The sequence below is a fragment of the Typopeltis vanoorti genome, chromosome 1 (assembly GCF_054136105.1).
Source record: "Typopeltis vanoorti isolate ZY-2024b chromosome 1, IOZ_Tvanoo_1.0, whole genome shotgun sequence".
Taxonomy (NCBI): Eukaryota; Metazoa; Arthropoda; class Arachnida; order Uropygi; family Thelyphonidae; genus Typopeltis; species Typopeltis vanoorti.
Genome location: NC_143549.1, coordinates 25,203,595 through 25,223,724, shown reverse-complemented (window position 1 = coordinate 25,223,724; position 20,130 = coordinate 25,203,595). Strand labels below are relative to the sequence as shown.

The window sequence follows — 20,130 nt, the reverse complement described above, 5'->3', positions numbered from 1 at the left end:
CCACCTATCCTAATTCTGGGCTTGTCACATAGGTTAAAGTAACCTTACTAGGATGATATATCCTTGCAAAGTGATCATTCAGTAACTCTACTATTTTATCTGCTTCTGTCTGCTTGTGACCATCATCACTCATTAATGTTAATCTTCCATAGTTATTCTTCCTCTTACTTGCCACATAACAAAAGATCTCCTTGGGATTTCCTTTGATCTGCTCAGCTAGATTCTCCTCATAATCTGATTTTGTCTTCCTTGCCAAGCTGGCCACTTTTCATGCATGAGCCTTGTAATGTTCATAAGTTTGCTGGTCAACTTTTTCTTTATATATCTTCCATAGCATTTTCTTCTTTTGAAGTTCATGCTTAATGATATTATTCATCCATCTAAATCCTACCTGATTAGCCCTCCTTATCCTAGGTATACAATTTAATACTGCTTCCTCTAGATGACACTTGACTATATTCCATGCACTACTAACATCCTCACCCTGTAGTGTTTTATGTCATGGTACAGATTTAAGCTTCTTCCTAAGCATGTCATAATTACCTGCCTTGTAGTTCCACAAATATCCCTTCTTGATATAATATTTCTCATGTTTTACAATCTCCCAAGTCAAGACAGCATGGTCACTTTCACCAATTGGAGACAATGCTGTCACCTTGGTTATGGACAGCTCTTCTGATCCTATGACCAGGTTCAATACTCTCCAACCACTAGTCCCATCCATCACATGCTGCCTTAAGAAATTATCTCTCAGCAAGTGTATAAATTCTATTTCCTTCTTGCCATGTGATCTTTCTTCCTTCCAGCCTATATTTCCATAGTTTAAGTCCTTCATAATAATCATTCGAACTGTATTTATCGTACTAATTTGACAATAAATTCCTTCCAGATTAACTGTGGAACTCCCTGATGTATAGCAACAACCAACGGTATATTTTGTTTTACTCGCCTTAATCTCACACCAGATTGCTTCAAATGAACAGCCACCCTCGAACTTGTCTCCTATTCTTTTTGGTTGCAATTCATCTGCTATCATCAGCACTACCCCTCCCCCCATCCTATCTTCTCTGAAAATTATTTCATAATACAGCGTATTCAATTCAACTTGTTCGTTGATCCTTCTGAATCATTATAACAGTTAACAGTCCAATATACAAAGATCCTACTGATCCTGAGTATTTTTAGCACGTTGTTAAAATAACAGGTGTCTGCATTCCAACTTTGTGAAGTGCTATCACAGCTACATTGTTTTCATAATCTTTCCACTGCATGTTAACCTGTACAGCTAGACAACTCTCTCTCTCTCTCTCTCTTTGCTGATAAATGTGAATATGTATGCTGTGAGCAGTGCCACTAATGGAACCAGGTCTGTGGGCAGTGCAGCATGTGAAAGTTATAACAGTATTCATGGCAAGACTGTATAATCATAATCATTACCAAGTTGTGGATGATTTTTTTATGATGTCACCCAACCATCTAAACAAATAGAGGAGCAATAGAAGAAAGTGTAATGAAGTGAAAAAAAAAAAAGCAGTCAGAATGGATAAGATGAAATGGTTAGAAGCTCAATGAAATAATATAGAACAGTACTATGGAGAGCACAAAGCTAGGGAGGTATACAAATCGAGTAGAACCATTAACAGAAGATGGCAACCAAAACCAATCACAATTAAAGATGAAAAAAAGGAAAAATATTGATAAATAAAGATAAAATTGTACAGCAGTGGACAAGATACTGTAGTGAGCCATATGAAGAAAAGCTAGATTTAGATGGAGTTGGGAAACTGATTGAAGAATTAAAGTAATGAGTATGACATGGATATTTTAAGAGGGATAGAAAAAGTAATAGGATGGCTAAAACACAACAAGAGTCCTGGTAATTATAACATTATTGGAGAAATTATTAAATATGGTGGTAAAAGTATGGTTACAGAAATGCACCAACTATGTAATATGGTATGGAAGGAAGGGAAAATGCCAGTGGAGTGGGTGAAATCGATATTAGTGACATTACACAAGAAAGGAAATTAGCTAGAAAGTAAAAATCTAGAACAACTGCTTTGACAAGTCACTTTGGTAAGGTGTTGTTGATGATATTGACAGAAAGATTGAGAACACAATTGGAAGCATACCTTGCAGACGAGCAAGCAGGATTTAGGAAAGATAGAAGTACAATTCAACAGATTTTGAGATAATTTGTTAAATTGTGAATGAAGATATTCTGTATATTATAATACTTCATTCGTATTTAACATAATTCACCATGTCATAAGCAAGACTTGTAAATATTATTTGTTGTAAGTCTTTTACTTGTAATATATTATTCATATAAATGCTTTGAGTTTTGTTTGTTATAAATTAATTGTATAACCTTAGGATATGTAATAGTAATAAAAAGACTCTATATAAAAATGACATTCAATTTATTTACTTAATTCTGTAAAATTTATTATAAGAAACTCTGTGTATACAGATTTAAATGTACCTTATGTGAACCGTGATATATATATATTTTTGTTATTTCTATAAGTAAAGCTAATTTTATGGAATTCTACTGATGAGATTTGATTGGCTACTGACGGAGAAACGGAGTTTATTTTAGTTAGCTCGTGCCGAGAGCGTGATATAAAGAGAAAAGCCAGTTGATATAAGCTGAACGGGTTAAAACCGGATTTTGGCAGGAAAAGGAGAAATGTAGTTGATTGGAAAGAAAAAGTAAAGGGAGAAGCCCTAGAGACAGCATAGAGATTGGCAGTGAGTGGCAGAAGGGGAGTTGATATATGCCGAAAATCGTCTAGGAAAGGACAAGGAATTAATAGGCATTTGGAATTATTTCTATAGGAGTTCTGATACTTCAATGATTTCCTAATGGTTAGTGGAAGAATAGTGCAGAACTGAAGTCAATACATAGAAGAAAATAAGGAATCAGTAAATAACTTAAACCAAGTGCATCAAGTCTTATGTATTTCTGTGTCTATAATTCAGTTATTATACTGGAAGATTTCTTTTAAATTGTGTTGCCATAAAGTAAAAGTCAATAAGAAATCCAATTGTGCCTATGCGAATTCGATGCTCAGAAGTGGTAACCCGGTAAGAGTTGTCCTTTCTATGACTTGTGAAGTAATATCAGTTAATTCCGTCGGATATATTTTGACCTTAGCTGTGGTATTATGTCAGTCAATGGTCGGATATTAAATGTACTGAAATACTTTCCCCTCGAAGCTATAAGTGTTATGTTGTTCTATTAAGTGTTAGCTGACTGAGGAAAGAATACAGTGTATCCTGTCATAAGATTAGTTATTGTAACATTTGGAAGCTTAAACTTTAAAGAAGTAATCTCAACTTGATTGACTGAGCATAAAGAACTGAGAATTGAATGTTTGATAGTTAATGGATTGTAATTATTCTGAATACTTTAAACTGAGCTAATATATTTATGATATAATTCCTCCAATTGGATAGAGAGAACTATGTGAAAAAAATACTAAAGCTTTAGAATTAAGAAATGTCAACATTAGTCACAATTCACAAACCTAACTTAGAAGTTACTAATGTCTAAATATGTATTCTCATAAATTTTACTTGGATAACTTTTTGCAGTTACTTATACTTGTTTATGTTGTACCATTCCACATTAAATGTTTTCTTTGTTGAATTAAACTTGGTGTTTGCCTGATTTTCTTTCATTGCACTGCTCATAAAATTAACCGGACCTTTGCAGAAGCCTTAAATGCTATTAACAATCTCGGCCTGAAGACAAAGTGATAATATAAATATAGTTGATGAGTGATTCTTCTATATTAATTGGACTAATCTGAATATAGGGCGGTGCAGTATAATACAAATTTCCTTATATTCAGATGAGCATCAATCAACAACTAACGAAGAAGAAAGGAATTTAAAGAGGTAAAAATAAGTTTAAGAAACTATCATAATTGGAACTGTCAGTTAAGTGGGACGTTCCAACAGTAAGGTGATGTTGATGATATTGATAGAAAGATTGAGAACACAATTGGAAGCATACCTTGCAGACGAGCAGGCAGGATTTAGGAAAGATAGAAGTATAATTCAACAGATTTTGAGATTGCGGTTAATGGCAAAGAAAGTTTGGAGGAAAAACAAAAACATATATTCTTGCTTTGTTGATTTTCAGAAGGCATTTGACAGAAACGAACAGAAAGTGACATTAGCAGTGCTAGAATCCTATGGAATTGATACAAAACTAATAGCCATATTAAAAGATGTTTATAAGAATGCAATGGCAGTAGTTAGAATAGGTGAGGATTTGGGAAAATGGTTTAGAAGAAGCAGAAGTACTAGACAGGGGGATCTAATGTCATTTTGGCATTGCTCAACTCCAAATTTAAATCTAAGTAACTTCATTATGACACAAATCACTATGTAATAACTAATAAGCATTTATGGTGAATAAATATATAGGCATAAATTAGAGATTACAACATAGTGACCCATGAATTCTTCAAGTGTCATCCCCTAGAAGGAGGTTGGCAACCATGTTACAGAACTTTTTTCTGTCTTTTGCTGCTCTGGAACATTTATGGTAATTCAAGCCAGTCCAATCCTTAATGTCTTCAAACCACATTCTTGTGAGTCTACCTCTCCCTCTTTTTCCATCCAGTTCTCCTTCTAATATTATTAGAAGGTCCATGATTATGTTATAGCAATTGCTTATTTGTGACAGCAATTTTGTTACTACAAAATCAACTGCTCATAAAATTTAGTGGCCTGCACCCCACATATTTTAAAATGTTACAAATTATAAGATAAAATGCTGTGCTATCAAATGATTTCTCACCAGGTTTCGGAAAGAAAATCAAACATTTCAGATCAGAAAATAGAAAGCCATTACAGTAAAAAAAAAAAAAAAAAAAACAAGAAAGAAAATTATTCGAATAAGTTTTTGGAAAAGATAAATAGAATGTCACCCCCCCCAATAAAAAAAAACTTCAGAGCTACTAGTTTCAGCAGAACATAGTATGAGGGTTGTTTGGAAAGTTTGATAAATTTCCAACAGACAGCAACACAATTTGTTCATTCATACCAGTGTCGGCATGTATCATCTTTTTCATGACCCCCTGGCAAAATTTTAGCCACGTGCGACAAGTAGTTCTCGTTTGACAAACATTTATAATGACCGTGTTCACATTAGGCATCTCAACTGAATGCGTGTATAATATCCTGCACGAAAAATTGCACATGAAACAGCTGAGCAATGGGTGCTGTAATTATTGACTGTCGATCAAAAATGCATGTGAAAAGACATTTCAATGCAGTGTTTGGAAATGTTTAATTGCAATTCGCAGGAATTTTTGCATCAATTCCTAACTGTAGACAAAAACTGGATCCACCACCACACACCTAAGTTCAAGCAGAAATCAAAACCGTGGACAATGTCTGGAGAAAGAGCACCGTAAAAAGCGAAGACCGTTTTGTCAGCTGGGAAGGTGATGGCCACCTTGTTTTTTGGGATTCCCAAGGAATTATCATAATAGACTATTTGGAAAATGGTAAGACAATAACAGGAGTCTATTATGCATCATAGTTGGACCATTTAAAAGAAGAACTGAAGAAAAAACTGCCAAGATTGGTGCACAAAAAAGTGCTCTTTCATCAAGATAATGCACCATCCCACACATCAGCCATTGCAATGGCAAAATTGCACAAATTGAGGTTCGAATAGGTTCCACATCCAACATATTCACAGGATTTAGCCCAGTGTGACTTCTTCTTGTTCCTAAACTTAAAATGGCTCAGTGCGAAAAAATTTTCTTTGAACGAGGATGCCATCAAGGCTGTCAATGACTATTTTGCACAATTTGATAAGTAATTCTACTTTTTAGATGGGATGAAAAAATTAGAAACTCGCTGGACCAAATGTGCAGACCTCGATGGAGACTATGTTGAGAAATAAAGGTGATTTTTCGAAAAAAAAAGTGTTTAATTTATTTTTTTACCAAACTTTTCAAACAATCCTTGTACAACGTCAGTGATTGGGTTACAGGATGTAAATTTACCTTCTATTTCCTTGTTGACCATAACTGATAATTTTCAAGAAAAACTGGAAGATAGGGATGCTAAAGGATCAAAACTGTATAACTGAGAGGAGACCTCCACATAGCCTTTAAAGAAATGAAGAGAACTGACTAGGGTTTTTAACCTAATGTCAAATCCTTACTTTCTTGTGGTGCATCCTGTTAGATATCTATCTGGATACTGAACAAAAGAGGATGGGAGGGCAATTTGGGATTTAGCTGACCAAATACAATTTGGTCAGCTAAATCAGCTAAATTATTGGCTTAAGCTAAAACATAAAATGATGGAACAACATGACAGAATTTCATGCTGGTTGGGGAGTCGCCCAGTTAACAAGGTCCTCATTGTTTTTGCCAGGTAACCAGGGCAAACAGTGAAAAGTCAGCTACTGGAACAAATCCTAAAACACACCCAACATAACATCACCAGAGTTCAAGATCGGTTCTATCAACATAAGAAGATTGAACAGCAAAGAAATGGAGCTAGCTGAGGAATTGGATAAGTACCATATCGACGTAACAGGGGTGAAACAAAAAATGGTGAGATCTTTCTGAGCAATAAATTCAAAATGTTATATTCAGGCAATGACAATCAAGGAAAAGAAGTAGTAGCCATAGTATTCAACACTCAATATAAGGCTAATCTTCTTAAATGACAGGCAATATCAAGTATAGTGATATAGGCAAATATCAGAATGGGGAACTGGATAATAGACATTTCTGCCTGTGGTTCCAGAGAAAGCTCTACTAAGGCAGAAGTGGAGAAATTTTTTGAGGCATTAGAGAAAGCAACTGACACAATGGAAAAGTTGGTCTTTGTTGGGGATCTAAATACCAAAGTAGGAAATGATAGACATGCAAAAATATTTTGGGAACATTTGGAGAAAAGAGCAAAGCTGATAATAATGGCAAACACCTGTTGGATTTCTGCTCAGGACACGGATTGGCTATTACTAACACAATGTTCCAACATAAAAATGTGCACAAATTCACACGGAGAGAAGAGGCAAGGAATAAGAAAAATCTCATTGACTATGTTATTGTTGATAGTGATGCTTTCTCCCTGGTGCAGGACACAGAGTGTACACAGGATGTGAAATTAAAAGTGATCACCATTTAGTCTTGAGCAGGATAAAATTGAATTTCATATTGAAAAGAAGAACATGTAAGAAAGTTTTAAAGCGAATAAAAGTTGAGCAGCTCTCAGATGTGAACTTTAGACTAAAATACACAAACATTATTCAAGAAAAAATGAAAGAGTTTGAGAACAGGAAACTAAACCTTGAAGATTTCAGTGACAAGCCCTGAAAAAAAAAAAAAAATACTGATTGATTTAGCTGGAGAGGCATGTGGTGAGGTTGTCTGCAAGGATGTTGATTGGATTTTAATGGTAATGGATTCGAACACAGATTGATAAGAAAATAACTATTTATTAACTTAAATGCTAATATTTCGCTGGTATTAATTATATCCAGCATCTTCAGAGCATACAAGCAAAGTTTGTTACAGCAGTGAGACAACTGCAATACAGTGTAATAGGGGACTAGTGAGTAATTGTAGCATATCTTAGGATGACTGTCTGCCAAATCTTTGGCAGATTTATACAGCTATACTTGTTGAGGTTTGGAGTATGTTTCAGGGCTTCTGTTGATTCCAGGAACAACCTTTCTGACTTGTAAGAGCTTCTGTGCAGTACCTTTGTTTCTTTCCAATTGATCCTGTGTGCAGGGGTATCCAAACCATGGTCTGCCAGACTTGACTTGCCATAGCGAAAGTGCCGGATATATTTTTTGTGATCACCAAGGCAGATGTCCACAGTTCTTCCTGCCTGTCCATAGTAGGCTCGATGACATGAACAGGGCACTTCATAGACTGCTGGATGCGATAAAGGAGAGAATCTATCCTTAGGTGAATGGATGAGAGTTGCCAATTTCACATAAGGTTTAAATACAGTACGTAGTTGGTGTTTGTTAAGCACCTTAGATATATTTTCAGATGTGCCTTTAATGTATGGGATGGTGATAGTTTTGTTGTAGTCTTCTGTGGTAGATAGTGTGGGGGGGGGGATTTCTGGGGAGCATTTAATATTTTATCTATCTTATGGGGATTATAGCCATTGGTCAGGAAGGTGAGATGCAGGTGAGAAAATTCAGCAGTGAGAGCAATGTCATTGGAACAAACTGCTCTAGCTCAATGGGTTAGTGTTTTTAAGATACCTTATTATTGAGAAAGGTGATGGTGTGATTGTTTGTGTAAATATCTCCCTGTATGTGTGGGTTTTCTATAAACCAAGAATGATAAGGAACTTGTCTGCAAAGGATAGAAAAATCAGAACTCCATGGTGGACACAGGAAGTTAAAGAGGCATTGAAGGAAAAGAATTAAGCATATCAAAAGTTCCTGGCAAATAAGTCAGCTTGAGCTCTTAGAGAATACAGAGACAAATGTAAGAAAGCTAAACACTGTGTAAAACTAGCTAAACAAAATTCATAGGAAGACTTTCGTAAGAACATAGGAAATAAATATCAAGAAGGTGGCAAGATATTCTGGAGGCTGTTGAAGAAGCTCAGAAAAGGAGAAAAGAGTGCTGTAAAAGGAATTAGAGATGATAAAAGTAACATGAAAATTGTAGAAAAAGATATGCTTGAAGTATGGAGTAATTACTTCGAAAAATTGCTAAATGAAACAAAGCAGTGATAGCATGGTGATAAAAAAAAACACTCAACAGGCATGCAGTCAACAATACATATCTATACTCTAAGTAGAAAAAGTCATCAAAAGCCTGAAATGTGGAAAGACAGCAGGAGGTAGATGATATTCGACCAGAAATGCTGAAGTATGGAGATATAAAAGTCTTACAGTGGCTCCACTGCATAGTTCAGAAGGCCTGGACAGAGGGAAGAATTCCAGATGATTGGAGTAGAGCTCTCATAGTACCCATATATAAAAAGGGAAATAAAACTGAATTTGAGAATTACAGAGGTATTTCTCTACTGAATGTTCCTGGTAAGATTTGTGCAAGTATACTTGAGAAATGATTGAGAAGAATTGTGGGAGAGAAGCTTGGTGAAGAACAAGCTGGATTCAGGCAAAATAGAGGCAGTTAGTATCAGATTTTCACTTATCAGATATGACAAATAGTTGAGAAATCATGGGAATATAATAAAGATCTATTTAAGTTACGTAGATCTGGAAAAGGCATATGACAAGATGCCACAAGACAAGCTATTCAAAACGCTACAGTATATGGTGTCAATGGGGCATTATATCAAGCAATACTTAGTCTTTATTTGAGTTACTGTAAGTCAGCAGTTAGAATTGAAGGAAGTACAGGAAGATGGTTTAATGTTAAATTTGGTGTGAGACAAGGATGTACATTATCCCCTCTGTTATTCATTATCTATATGGATCACATTATGAAGGAAAGTGGTATTAAACCTGATATCAAAATTGGAGATGTTAATCTCAGCTCTTTGCTTTATGCGGATGATGTTATACTTCCAAATAAATCCTCTACAAGTCTGCAGGATTCCCTGACTAAACTGAATAACTGTTCGAATAGATATGGTATGAAGGTCAGCAATAACAAGACAAATACAATGAAAATAGGCAGAAGTATTGAAAATACAACTGCATTGTGAATGGAGAATCTATAGAACAAGTAAAACATTTCAGCTACTTAGTTACGATTTTTAGTGAAGATGGTAAATTAAATATGGAAATAGACAAAAGAATGAACAAAGCTATTTTGGTAGGAAGTCAAATGAATAAATTTATATGGAATAAGAGAGAAATTAGCCAAAACACTAAATTAGCTGTATACAAGACAGTGTTCAAACCAGTTTTAACTTATGGATCTGAGCTGGGTTAGAAGTAAAACACTTCACCAAAGGCTAGAGACTGCAGACATGAGAGTCCTGAGAAAGATGGCATCAATGGCAATATCATATTAAAAATGAGGATATTAGGAAAGAACTTGACATTGTCAGCATCCAGGAATGCATTAGCAGAGCTAATCTCAGATCGTCACTTAAACAGAATGGGAGAGTAAAGATTAGCAAAACAAGTGTTCTCTGCCAGGTTGGCAGGAAAAAGACCCATAGGAAGACCAAGATATAGGTGGACTGATATGGTAAAAAGCCTTAGAAGATAGAAATATAAGATCTGACAGGTAACAGACTGATTTGGAGGAAAATTGTAGGTAGGAAGTTAGTAATGATGTAAATTTTTCATGTAGTACTATCATATCCTGTACACCCCCTTGAAGGCACATGTCAGGAATTTCACGATGATGAACTGGAAGATAAAATCAAATAATCCATTAAATTTAAATCAAACATATTTTCTGCTTTTTTTGAATATTAAACAACAGGGCTCTCTTGTTGAAAATTTTATCCATCTCAAGTTAGATATTTTAACTTTCCAAAAGAATGTATAGGTAGAAAGTTTTAACTGATTATCCTTTCCTTCATGCTTACACGGTGATAAGAATACATCATGCAAATGGAAACAACTATCCTGTGAGAGTAAAATTCGATATTTTACTCGATATTTCTTAATGTGAAGGTAGACGTTTCGACCTTCACATTAAGGTCATCAATGTGCAATGCTTCCCAAACTTATGGATGCCAAGGCCCCCTTTGGAAAAATTAAAATATTTCACAGTCCCCATCGAAAAAACAATCGTAATATAGACATATATTATTATAATATTTATTGTATTTATATTCAATACAATTTGTAATCTTTTTTGTGTTTCTTATCAATACCTTTGAAATGAAACTTATATAAATAAGCATATCTTTACTAATATTTACTAATTATTAATCGCTGAAATATGCAAGGAGCAAAATTTATGAACCAACACCAATGCGTGATTTTTTCCATTAAAATATAAAAAAGAACAAAAAATAAAAAATAAATAATAATAATTAAATACATTTCTTTTAAGATTAAAAAAAAATCTACTTAGTCTTAAAACATTTTAAATTTGTTTTCATTATTTCACAGCCCCCCCCCTCAACAAAACTTATGGTCCCCAAGGGGGCTGTGACCCACAGTTTGGGAAGTGCTGATCCAGAGCAGGGTTGTCCAAAGCACTGCCCATGGGCCGGTTATGGCCCACGGTACGGAATGCGATTTTGTGTGGCTCACCTGTGGTTTTGATTTTCACGAGAGAAAAAAGGAAATAATCTGAATCAAATGCATATTACATGTTTTAATTCTATCACTAATCGATAATATCAATATTGGTAATTTTATTTGGTATTTTTATATCACTATATGCTCACGTGTTTTTCAAATATTAGATGCGTCAAAGAAGCGTTCTTATATTGTTTTGTTCCAACGAGCATGCTCCGGGAGCTCACAAGTAACATGAGCACGCGATTAGTGTTGTTTGTTTGTTCAGCTATCGAGGCTGTGTTACTCCTACTCACCAAATTACTAGATATGCATTGTGATGCGGCCCTTGGATAAAATTTTTTGTAATGCAGCCCTCAGATTACCTAAGTTTGGACAGCCCTGATCTAGAGCATCGGTTCTCAACCGGTGGTATGCATACCCTCAGTGGTTCATGCTGGGCCATTCAGTGGTACAGAAAAAATAATCAGCAATGGCAGAAAAACAAGTAAACTATTTTACATTAAGATAAGCACTGAACAAAAGTGTCGGTATTTAAAAACAGCTATTTTAAAAACAAGGAATACAATTTATAGAAATGGGCTTAAAAGGGATATGCAAGTGGAAAAAGGTTGGTTCTGAGAAAAATCACAGAATGAACAGACATCAGTGGCAGAATCATATTAAAAATAAAGATATTACAAAGGAGCTTGATATTGTTAGCATTCAAGAATATGTAAGGGGAGCTAATCTAATGTGGTATGGCCACTTAAATAGAACAGATGAAGAAAGGTTAGCAAAATAGGTGTTCGATGCTAAGATGGCAGGAAAGAGACAAAGGTCTAGGTGGATTGATTCAGTCAGAAGTGCCTCAGAAGCCCAAAATGTTAGATATGATGACATTGGAGTTGTCACAAGTAATAGACTGATTTGGAGGAAAATTGTCGATAAGAGAATAATAATAATAATGTAAACTTAATCATGTAGTGCTGAGTATCAGGAAATTAATGAATGAACACTTATCCTCTGCTAAAGCACTTCCCACTGAATTTATCAATTCTCCAGATAAGTCAGTCACCATTTCTACTAATTCCCAACCTTCCAAGTCATTTAGAGGTGAAATTTTTTATTTTTTTTTCATATTTAAGTGATTTTACCTCAAAGTTTGTGTGTGGATGTGTTACCATCTATTATATTTGCCTTAATTTCATTATTTCTAAACAGTATTAACAAATAATATTAAGATCACTCTTCCCCCATCTTCTTTGAACCCAGTACATAACCATGCATGTTACAATTACCACGTGCAATCAGACCTTCATAATTCCATTTCTTCATAGTTAGCTTATTTATTTTTCTAAGGTATTCTACTCACACTAAAAAAAATAAAAATTACAAACTCTAACCCAAATATAATACTAACCTACTTGCAGCTCAATTTGCTCTAAACTAATTCTTCTTTATGCATAATTTAACAAAGTTGAATAATTTTATACACCACAATTCATATGTAAGCAATCAAACAATGGCTCAGAGAACTTGCTTCCTCTAGCTTTCATATACATGTCATTCTCAATTTGTATAAATTTGGTGTGTTTGAAAAATCAAATTAAATCTCAGAATAAAATGAAACACTTACCAAATCAGTAACAAATGCATCAACAGTTCCATTTTTTAATGGTAAATTGCATACGTCCCATTGGAAAATGCCTAACTTTATCTCTGATCTGAAATTAGCAATATGACAGTGTATTTTCTTAACTAATTTTTATGATTAAATAAAAAGGGATTTCAAAAGAATATTATTTTTTTTTTTCAAAATATGTAAATGATTTTTTTTTTTTTTTTTTTACAATTTTGTTTTTTTTTGAGAAAGGGAAACAACAAAATTGGAGAAATTTTGTTCTTTACCTTTCATGAGATTTAATGTTATATTACTTAATTAGGACAAATTAACAAATAATTATGAAATATCTTTCTTCTTGTAATTAGGAGGAAGCTCAAGAAACTTGAGTTTGAGGCTATATCCACAGATGTTGGTTTATTCAATGCATTTATAAAACAGGTATGTTTTCTGTTTTTTTCTTAGAAAAAATCATGTTTCATAGTGTATTACAGGTGATTTTCATATTTTTATTGTATCTGGTGTATTTCATCACATATTTGTTGATAACATTTTGTGAGCTGCATAAGTGTTTTTTTTTTCTTTCTTTTTCTGATGGTATGAAAAGCCAATCCTGATTTATGCACTTGCTTTTTCTCCACATCTCTAATATGTTCTATGAAATGGATTTCTCCTGATCATCTTGTCTGTTCCACACAGCAAATGCTGTATGCCCAGAAAATTTTGTACATTCTTGGCTATTTGAGATGAGAGTGACATCCTCCTATCCTATCCATCCCTTAGGACGGGTTGAGCCCCCCCTACTACTGAGGGGCTTATGATGAATAAATGTAGCTGAATTGTCACTCCTCTGCTACATCCACTAAGGGCGACATTCATGACTAATCTGTGTGTGTGTGTTCACAAGACTTTACCCGTTCTGGGGGACAAAAACCCCCTCCCTCCATAAATGGTGAGTTAGACTGGCTAATTCACCTATAAACTTATAAATACATATAAATGATTAAAAGCATAATTTAAAGACAAAAATGTCACTTGCATAAAATGTTACGCAAAAACATAAAATGTCAGATTTCACTCATCCAGTGATTAGTATACTTAAAAGCTCTTTCATTACACTGCATTAAATCTTCACAGGTATCCATAGTTTGTGTTTCACCACATGACCAGCTGTCATTGTCTGTGTAGCCCATCTGGCCATATTCTGCTTTGATCTGCCCATTCTGGAATGGAGTCTATTCAATGTCTTTCATCTTTGCCAATCTAGATGTAAGCCGGAAGGAAGAGATTCGTTTAAGTTCAGAGCCTCTGGAGATTGTTCTTGCCACATTGTTGACCTTGTAGCATTTATGAACTCAACCAATGATTCCACTGAGTGAATAAAACTTTTCCTTGATCTTAGCCTCCAAGGTACTGCAACATGTCCATACAAAGGAGGCTAGTCATCATTTAGTTGTTGTTTCCACTCATATCAACTCTGTGTAGTTCTTCTAATGTGAGGAGATGCAATACCAGACAGTGAGTATAGATGGTCAATTTTTGTAAAAGCCTTAAGGAAGCCAGTAATGTGCTGACATATTTCTTTAATGTCAGCACATTAAAGAAATGTGCTGACATTCTGATGATCTTTCCCAAACAGGGCTGGCATACTCGGCTTTCGAAAAACAAAGTGCCAGTGCAGAGGTGTGTAGTACTTGCACCCCACTGAGATGATGTTAATCAGCGCAGAACATTATTATGTGTTGCTTATAATTTAAGGGCCTATCTATATAACACCTACGTAAGTTGGATTTAGATAATTGACCAATTTCACACTATTCCATTCTATATTCAACTCTCTCCTCGGCTCCCTATTACTGAGATGGAAAAGACACATTTGGGTTTTCCTTATAATAAACTAAGGATTTCTAGTTCTTGTGTGAGCTGCTTCTCAATGTTATCAAAGGATTTTGCTTGATAAACTGCCTGGTCATCTGCATATAAGAAGGTTCTTAACCATGGATTTATAGGTTGGTCGTTAGTATATATATTGAAGAGGAGGGGAGAGAGAGAGAGTACACTTCTCTGAGGTAGACCATTTTTCTGGATATGTCACTGCTCCTTTTTTTTTTCCCTTGAAAATCAACAAAGAATCTCCTGCTGAACAGCAGACCTAAATATCTCCACTAACCGATAGCTGTTTGTGTAAATTTTGACTATAAGCTTTCTAAGATTTAGTGTGTTCTATGCTGCTCTCAAATCTATAAATACAGCTCCTGTTGCTAATCCTCTTTCAAAGCTGTCCTCAATAAACTGTGTTAAGTTTAATACTTGTTCAGTGCATGATCTTCCTGGTCTAAATCCTGCCTGTTCTTTGATCAGCACTTTGTCATCAAGATTAACCTCTCATACAGTTTTACCAATGTGCATAGGAGAGCTATAGGCCTGTAACTCTTTGGATCCTCAGCAGGTTTACCTGATTTCAGGATAGGTATTACTTTCATTTACCTCCATGCTGGGATATTTTAGCAAATTTCCAACAAAAGTTGGAAAAATTCTAACAACCACTCTGCTGTCTTTTCTTCTAGATTCCTTAGTATCTCATTTCTGATATCTTTTATACCGGAACCCTTTTCCTGGTTTTAAGGCTTTTAGGGCATTTTCTAGGTCCTGTTTAATAAATGTGCTTTTTTGAATTCCTAACTTTTTTAATGTAATATTTAGGTATTTTGTTGTCTTGAAAAATGGCAAGGAAACAGCACTTTTGTAACTGTCTTGCTCCTGTATATTCCCTTGAATATGTAACAGTCTAAAAAGTTATTGATTTTGGGATTGTAGCCATTTTTAGGAGTACCTTTCTTGCCTTTTGTGTCATCACTGGATATTGTGTATGCACTGTCTTTGAGTGTTTTAATTATGCCCTGTTTATGGGAATGGCAATGATGTGATGCAGGTATCTTTAGGTGCTGAACTTTTTTTTTTTTTTGTGTTGAGTTCAAAGAAAACTTTGCCATGGTTCACAGTTGAGATAAAAACATCTAAAAAAAGGAAGTGATCTGTTTCTTTTAACTTCAAATGTGAACTGGATTTTGTAGTTGAATCCATTTATGAAGTCTGTCAAATTGTGAAAGGACTCTTCAAAGCCTGGCCAGATGATAAAGATGCCATCCATGTACTTAAGCCACAATCTGGGTTTTGTATAATAACTATGTCTGCAGATTTAAAGAAGCTGCTGAAATGCTACAGCATCCAGCAACCCAGTATAACAAAAACCAAGGTCTCATCTTAAACCAACTTTGGTTGATATATATCAGAGATCTACATAATATGAATTATGTAGACAAATGAGCAAACAATGCAAACATTATCTTGATGCTATCTCTATTCAACATTCAGTTTAAGTTCATTCAATGTATGATGGTTGTTCATTTATAAATTTTTGTTAATGAAAAGTTTTTTTTCAAATTTTGTAATTTAATCTGAGTATATATGTAATAAGACATGGAAAATTAGTCATTACACAGTTTTATTTCTAAATATATTATATTTAGAAATCCATTAGTGAGTTCTAAACATATGCCATTGGGAACAGTCACATTTCCTGGTTTTGTGACTCATGAGTTTTTATTATTATTTTCCTGACATCCATGGAATCACAACACTCACTGTGGGAGGTCAACACAAAGTTTATCATACTGCTCCATAAAATCATCCACACTCTGCACTTCACCACCCTTTTGGGCAATGCATTCCATGCTCCTACCACTTTCCATGAAAAACCATACTTCTTACCCTTTTACTCACACTGATGGCCTCTTGTCCTTGCTCTTTTCCCTTGTTCTACCATGTGAAAATTCTCCTCAGTATTAATATGATAACCCTTCAACAGCTTACATGTCTTGATCATACCCCCCCCCCCCCACCTCGTACAGCAAACTCTGCAGTCCACATGCCTTCAGTCTATCCTCATAATCAACGTTGTACAGTCCTGATATCATTTTTGTTATGCATCTCTATACCCTCTCCAATGTTACATTATCCTCTTCAAATCTTTATACAATGGGACCAGCACACTTTTATCTCTCATGGCCAACATTTTCCTAAACATTGCAGCAATTCTCTGAGAGGTCTTCACAACCTTTGCAATATGTCCTTGGAACTACAAGTCTCTATCCACAATCACCCCAAGATCCATTGCTTCTTCTACTTCTTCCAGTATAACTGCACCTAGTGAATATGAAGCATCCCATCTGTGGATCCCAAATTTTAAAATCTTACATTTAAACTGAAATCCCCCTTCATTTGCCCAGCTTATTCAAATCCTCTTGAAGAGCAAAAACAGAACTATTACTAATAACCCTCCCAAACTTCACATCATCTGCAAACAACTGAACATTTCCCTGTAGTCTCGTGACAATAAGTATATGCTTTACTTCATCCACTGCTCTTGTTACTCTAATGTAAAAAGGTAACCAGATTACTAAAACAAGAGCATTCTTTAACAAATCCACGCTAGCCTGCATAAATAATATTACCTTCATCTCCCCAATTCTGTATATGAATTCTTATCAATTTTTCCAAAATTTTAACTACAGAAAAAAAAAAAACCCAACAGGCCTATAGTTACTTCTATCCTCTTTTCACTTTCTAGGAACCTGCCCCATTGTAAGACTTTTATTAAACAGCTAAGTTAACGGCACAGTCAGTTCCATAGTACATTCCCTTAAACCCACAGTGAAATTCCATCTAGTGTACTCAGAATACATCCTCATCATTTACTTCTAACACTGCACCACTTTATCCTTCTAGGAAAAAAGAATGTAATACCAGGATGAAACATTCTAATAAAATGATCATTAAATTAGCTCAACAATGTCATCTGTTTTGGTCACCTGATTCCCATCTCCACCTAGCAAAATAATCCATCCTCTATCATTTCCCCTCCTACTTGCCACATAGAAAAAAACTCCTTGGGATTCTCCTTGGATTGCAGTGCCAGTCTTCTATCATATTCTAATTTTTCACTCCTTACAATACTAGTCACTTTCCTAGCCTGAGCCTTATATTTCTCATGCAACTGTTCTCCACTTTTCTCTTTATATGTCTTCCATAATCTCTTTTTGCTCTGCAATATCCCTTTTATTCCTTTTGTCATACACCACATGCTGACTCCAAATTGCCTCATCTTCTTAACAAAACTGAATCTCTCCTACAAAATTTAAAATGATTAACCAGACATAACCTTAATACTCCTAGTCATAAACAATATGAGACAATATCTACTACAAGTTAAATTTCTGACTTGATCCTATTCAACTAATGTTCTTGTACAAGCATTTATATTATTCTAGATTCAAGAACTATCAGGCTATAACAAACTTTAGCAATTCAATACCACGCTGTACATGAATTCTTACTCAGAGCTAAGACAATCTACCAGTTGATTAGATACTAAAGTCCTGGTTCAGTTTTGTAAGTCCAATCACTGAGCATATCCACACAAATTTGCACACTAACTGGTTCTTGCATACAAAGGGATTGAAAAGTTTCTACATTACCGAGCATTAGGATCGCTCTTGCCTTTTCTCTCGATCTCCCCAAAACATTCACACGGCTTGTTACCCTCTCTTACGGTCAGTTCTCTTCAGGAAGGACAAACTAGTGATTACGATCATGAATCACCCTTTCTGATGTGGGTGAAGCTGCTCTGCCAGGTTCGGTCCACGTGGTTATGCATATTGATCAGTTTGCGCTGTTTTTCCGCTGTATCGATGATTATGCCTGCACCGGATCGCTATCTGGCCGTATGGCTGCCACAGGACATCATTCTTTTCGACCGCCCTCACGCAACTTCTCTGGGAAAGACTGGAAGGAATTTAGAATGAAAAAACGAGCCCTAAGTTGCATCGCCAAGCTCTATATATCCTTGCTGAGCTGTTCTCCCCTCTTACGTCACTCTTTTTTGGCCGGCACCTAAAATTCTTGCATTCGGTACTGTTCTCCACGCGTGCAACTTGGACCTCATGTACATGACTGTTTGGGGTCATTTCTTTAAGCCGATTATCTCGTTGTATACTTAGATCTAACTTTCTCATGTTAACATAACTTTAATTAAATTACACCCCTTATCGGTTTTACAAGGACACTTAACAATATAATACATAGGAGAATTTACAATTAAATGATTATTTCAATACTTCTACCAACAATTTCACTTATACCTAATATACAATACAAGCATTTTCTCCAGGAATTTTTTTGTACCTGTTAAATCTGAATGAAATATTTTACAATATAATAAACCTTTCATTCAAGATTTAACAAAGGTTTCCTCTTCCAAAAAAAGCTTTTTCTCCCTTATATCATCTATGCACAATTTGTGGAGAGGACTTACCTATTTTGTCTGGGTCTCAGGTTGTATCTAGTCTGAACAAATTCATCTGTTCTATCACTAGTCACACATCCTTCTCTATTCTCACTATTTAAAGGTCTCTCATCACTAAGATTTTTGGTCAGTATGAACTTTATGTCTGTTACAGTTGGAGACTTGATCATCCGAGGTCGTATGTCTTTCTCTTTCTTGACTATTACATCTCCTCTGCCTGTGGGTTGCATGTCTCTCTCCATCCTTGTTCTGCCAGTGATTGTCTACCTTGTGTGATTTTCCCCTTCTTCTCCACACTCTCTAGTCTGAACTATTATCTAGTATCTAGTCTGAACATATTACCATATGTTCTTGCTCAATGTGAGCTACTGTTACTGAATTCAGCTACCAATTCATGCGCTACTCTATTCTCCATTATTAGATTATTAAGGTATTCATCAATATCAGGAAATCCAGTATTGACTCGTGAGTTTCTAAAATCGTTGGGAAATAAAGGCTCAAACCCATATAGTATAACCGCAGGGGCTTCCTTAATTGCAGCATGAAATGCAGTTCTACAAGCAAACAGGGTGTGGGGGCAGATAGGTATCCCAGTTTGATATCTGACTGTTTGCCAGTTTGGAGAGAATGTGCTTCAGTGTCCTATTCATCCTCTCACACATTCCGTTTCCTTGGGGATGACAGGGAGTGGTGAACAATTTTCTTATCTTTAGTAATTTACAAAACTGTAGCATGACTTCAGCTGTAAGTTAGAGCCTTGGTCTGAGAGGAGAGTTTGGGGCATTCCATATCTAGAAATGGCAAGCTTAAATAGTTTGCCACGGTCCTGTTTGATCTTTCAGTGCTGTGGCTTCTGGGAATCTAGAGAACATATCTATTATCACCAGAATATATTTGTTCTCCTTCAAGGTGGTGGGAAGAGGGCCAATAATATCCATGGCCACGACACGTGGGGATTGGAAAAGGCTG

The 20,130-nt window shown here is 35.4% G+C and overlaps 1 protein-coding gene across 3 annotated transcripts in view; it reads right to left on the bottom strand.

Moving 5' to 3' along the window:
• The window catches only part of LOC150109844 (tRNA (guanine(6)-N(2))-methyltransferase THUMP3-like), a 149,690-nt gene that overhangs the window by 31,788 nt on the left and 97,772 nt on the right, over window positions 1-20,130 (bottom strand). For all 3 annotated transcript variants that reach the window (XM_090396940.1, XM_090396948.1, XM_090396956.1), the window contains one exon: window positions 12,813-12,900. In XM_090396940.1, the coding sequence (XP_090253066.1) occupies window positions 12,813-12,900 (88 nt within the window). The remainder of the gene's footprint in view (window positions 1-12,812; window positions 12,901-20,130) is intronic.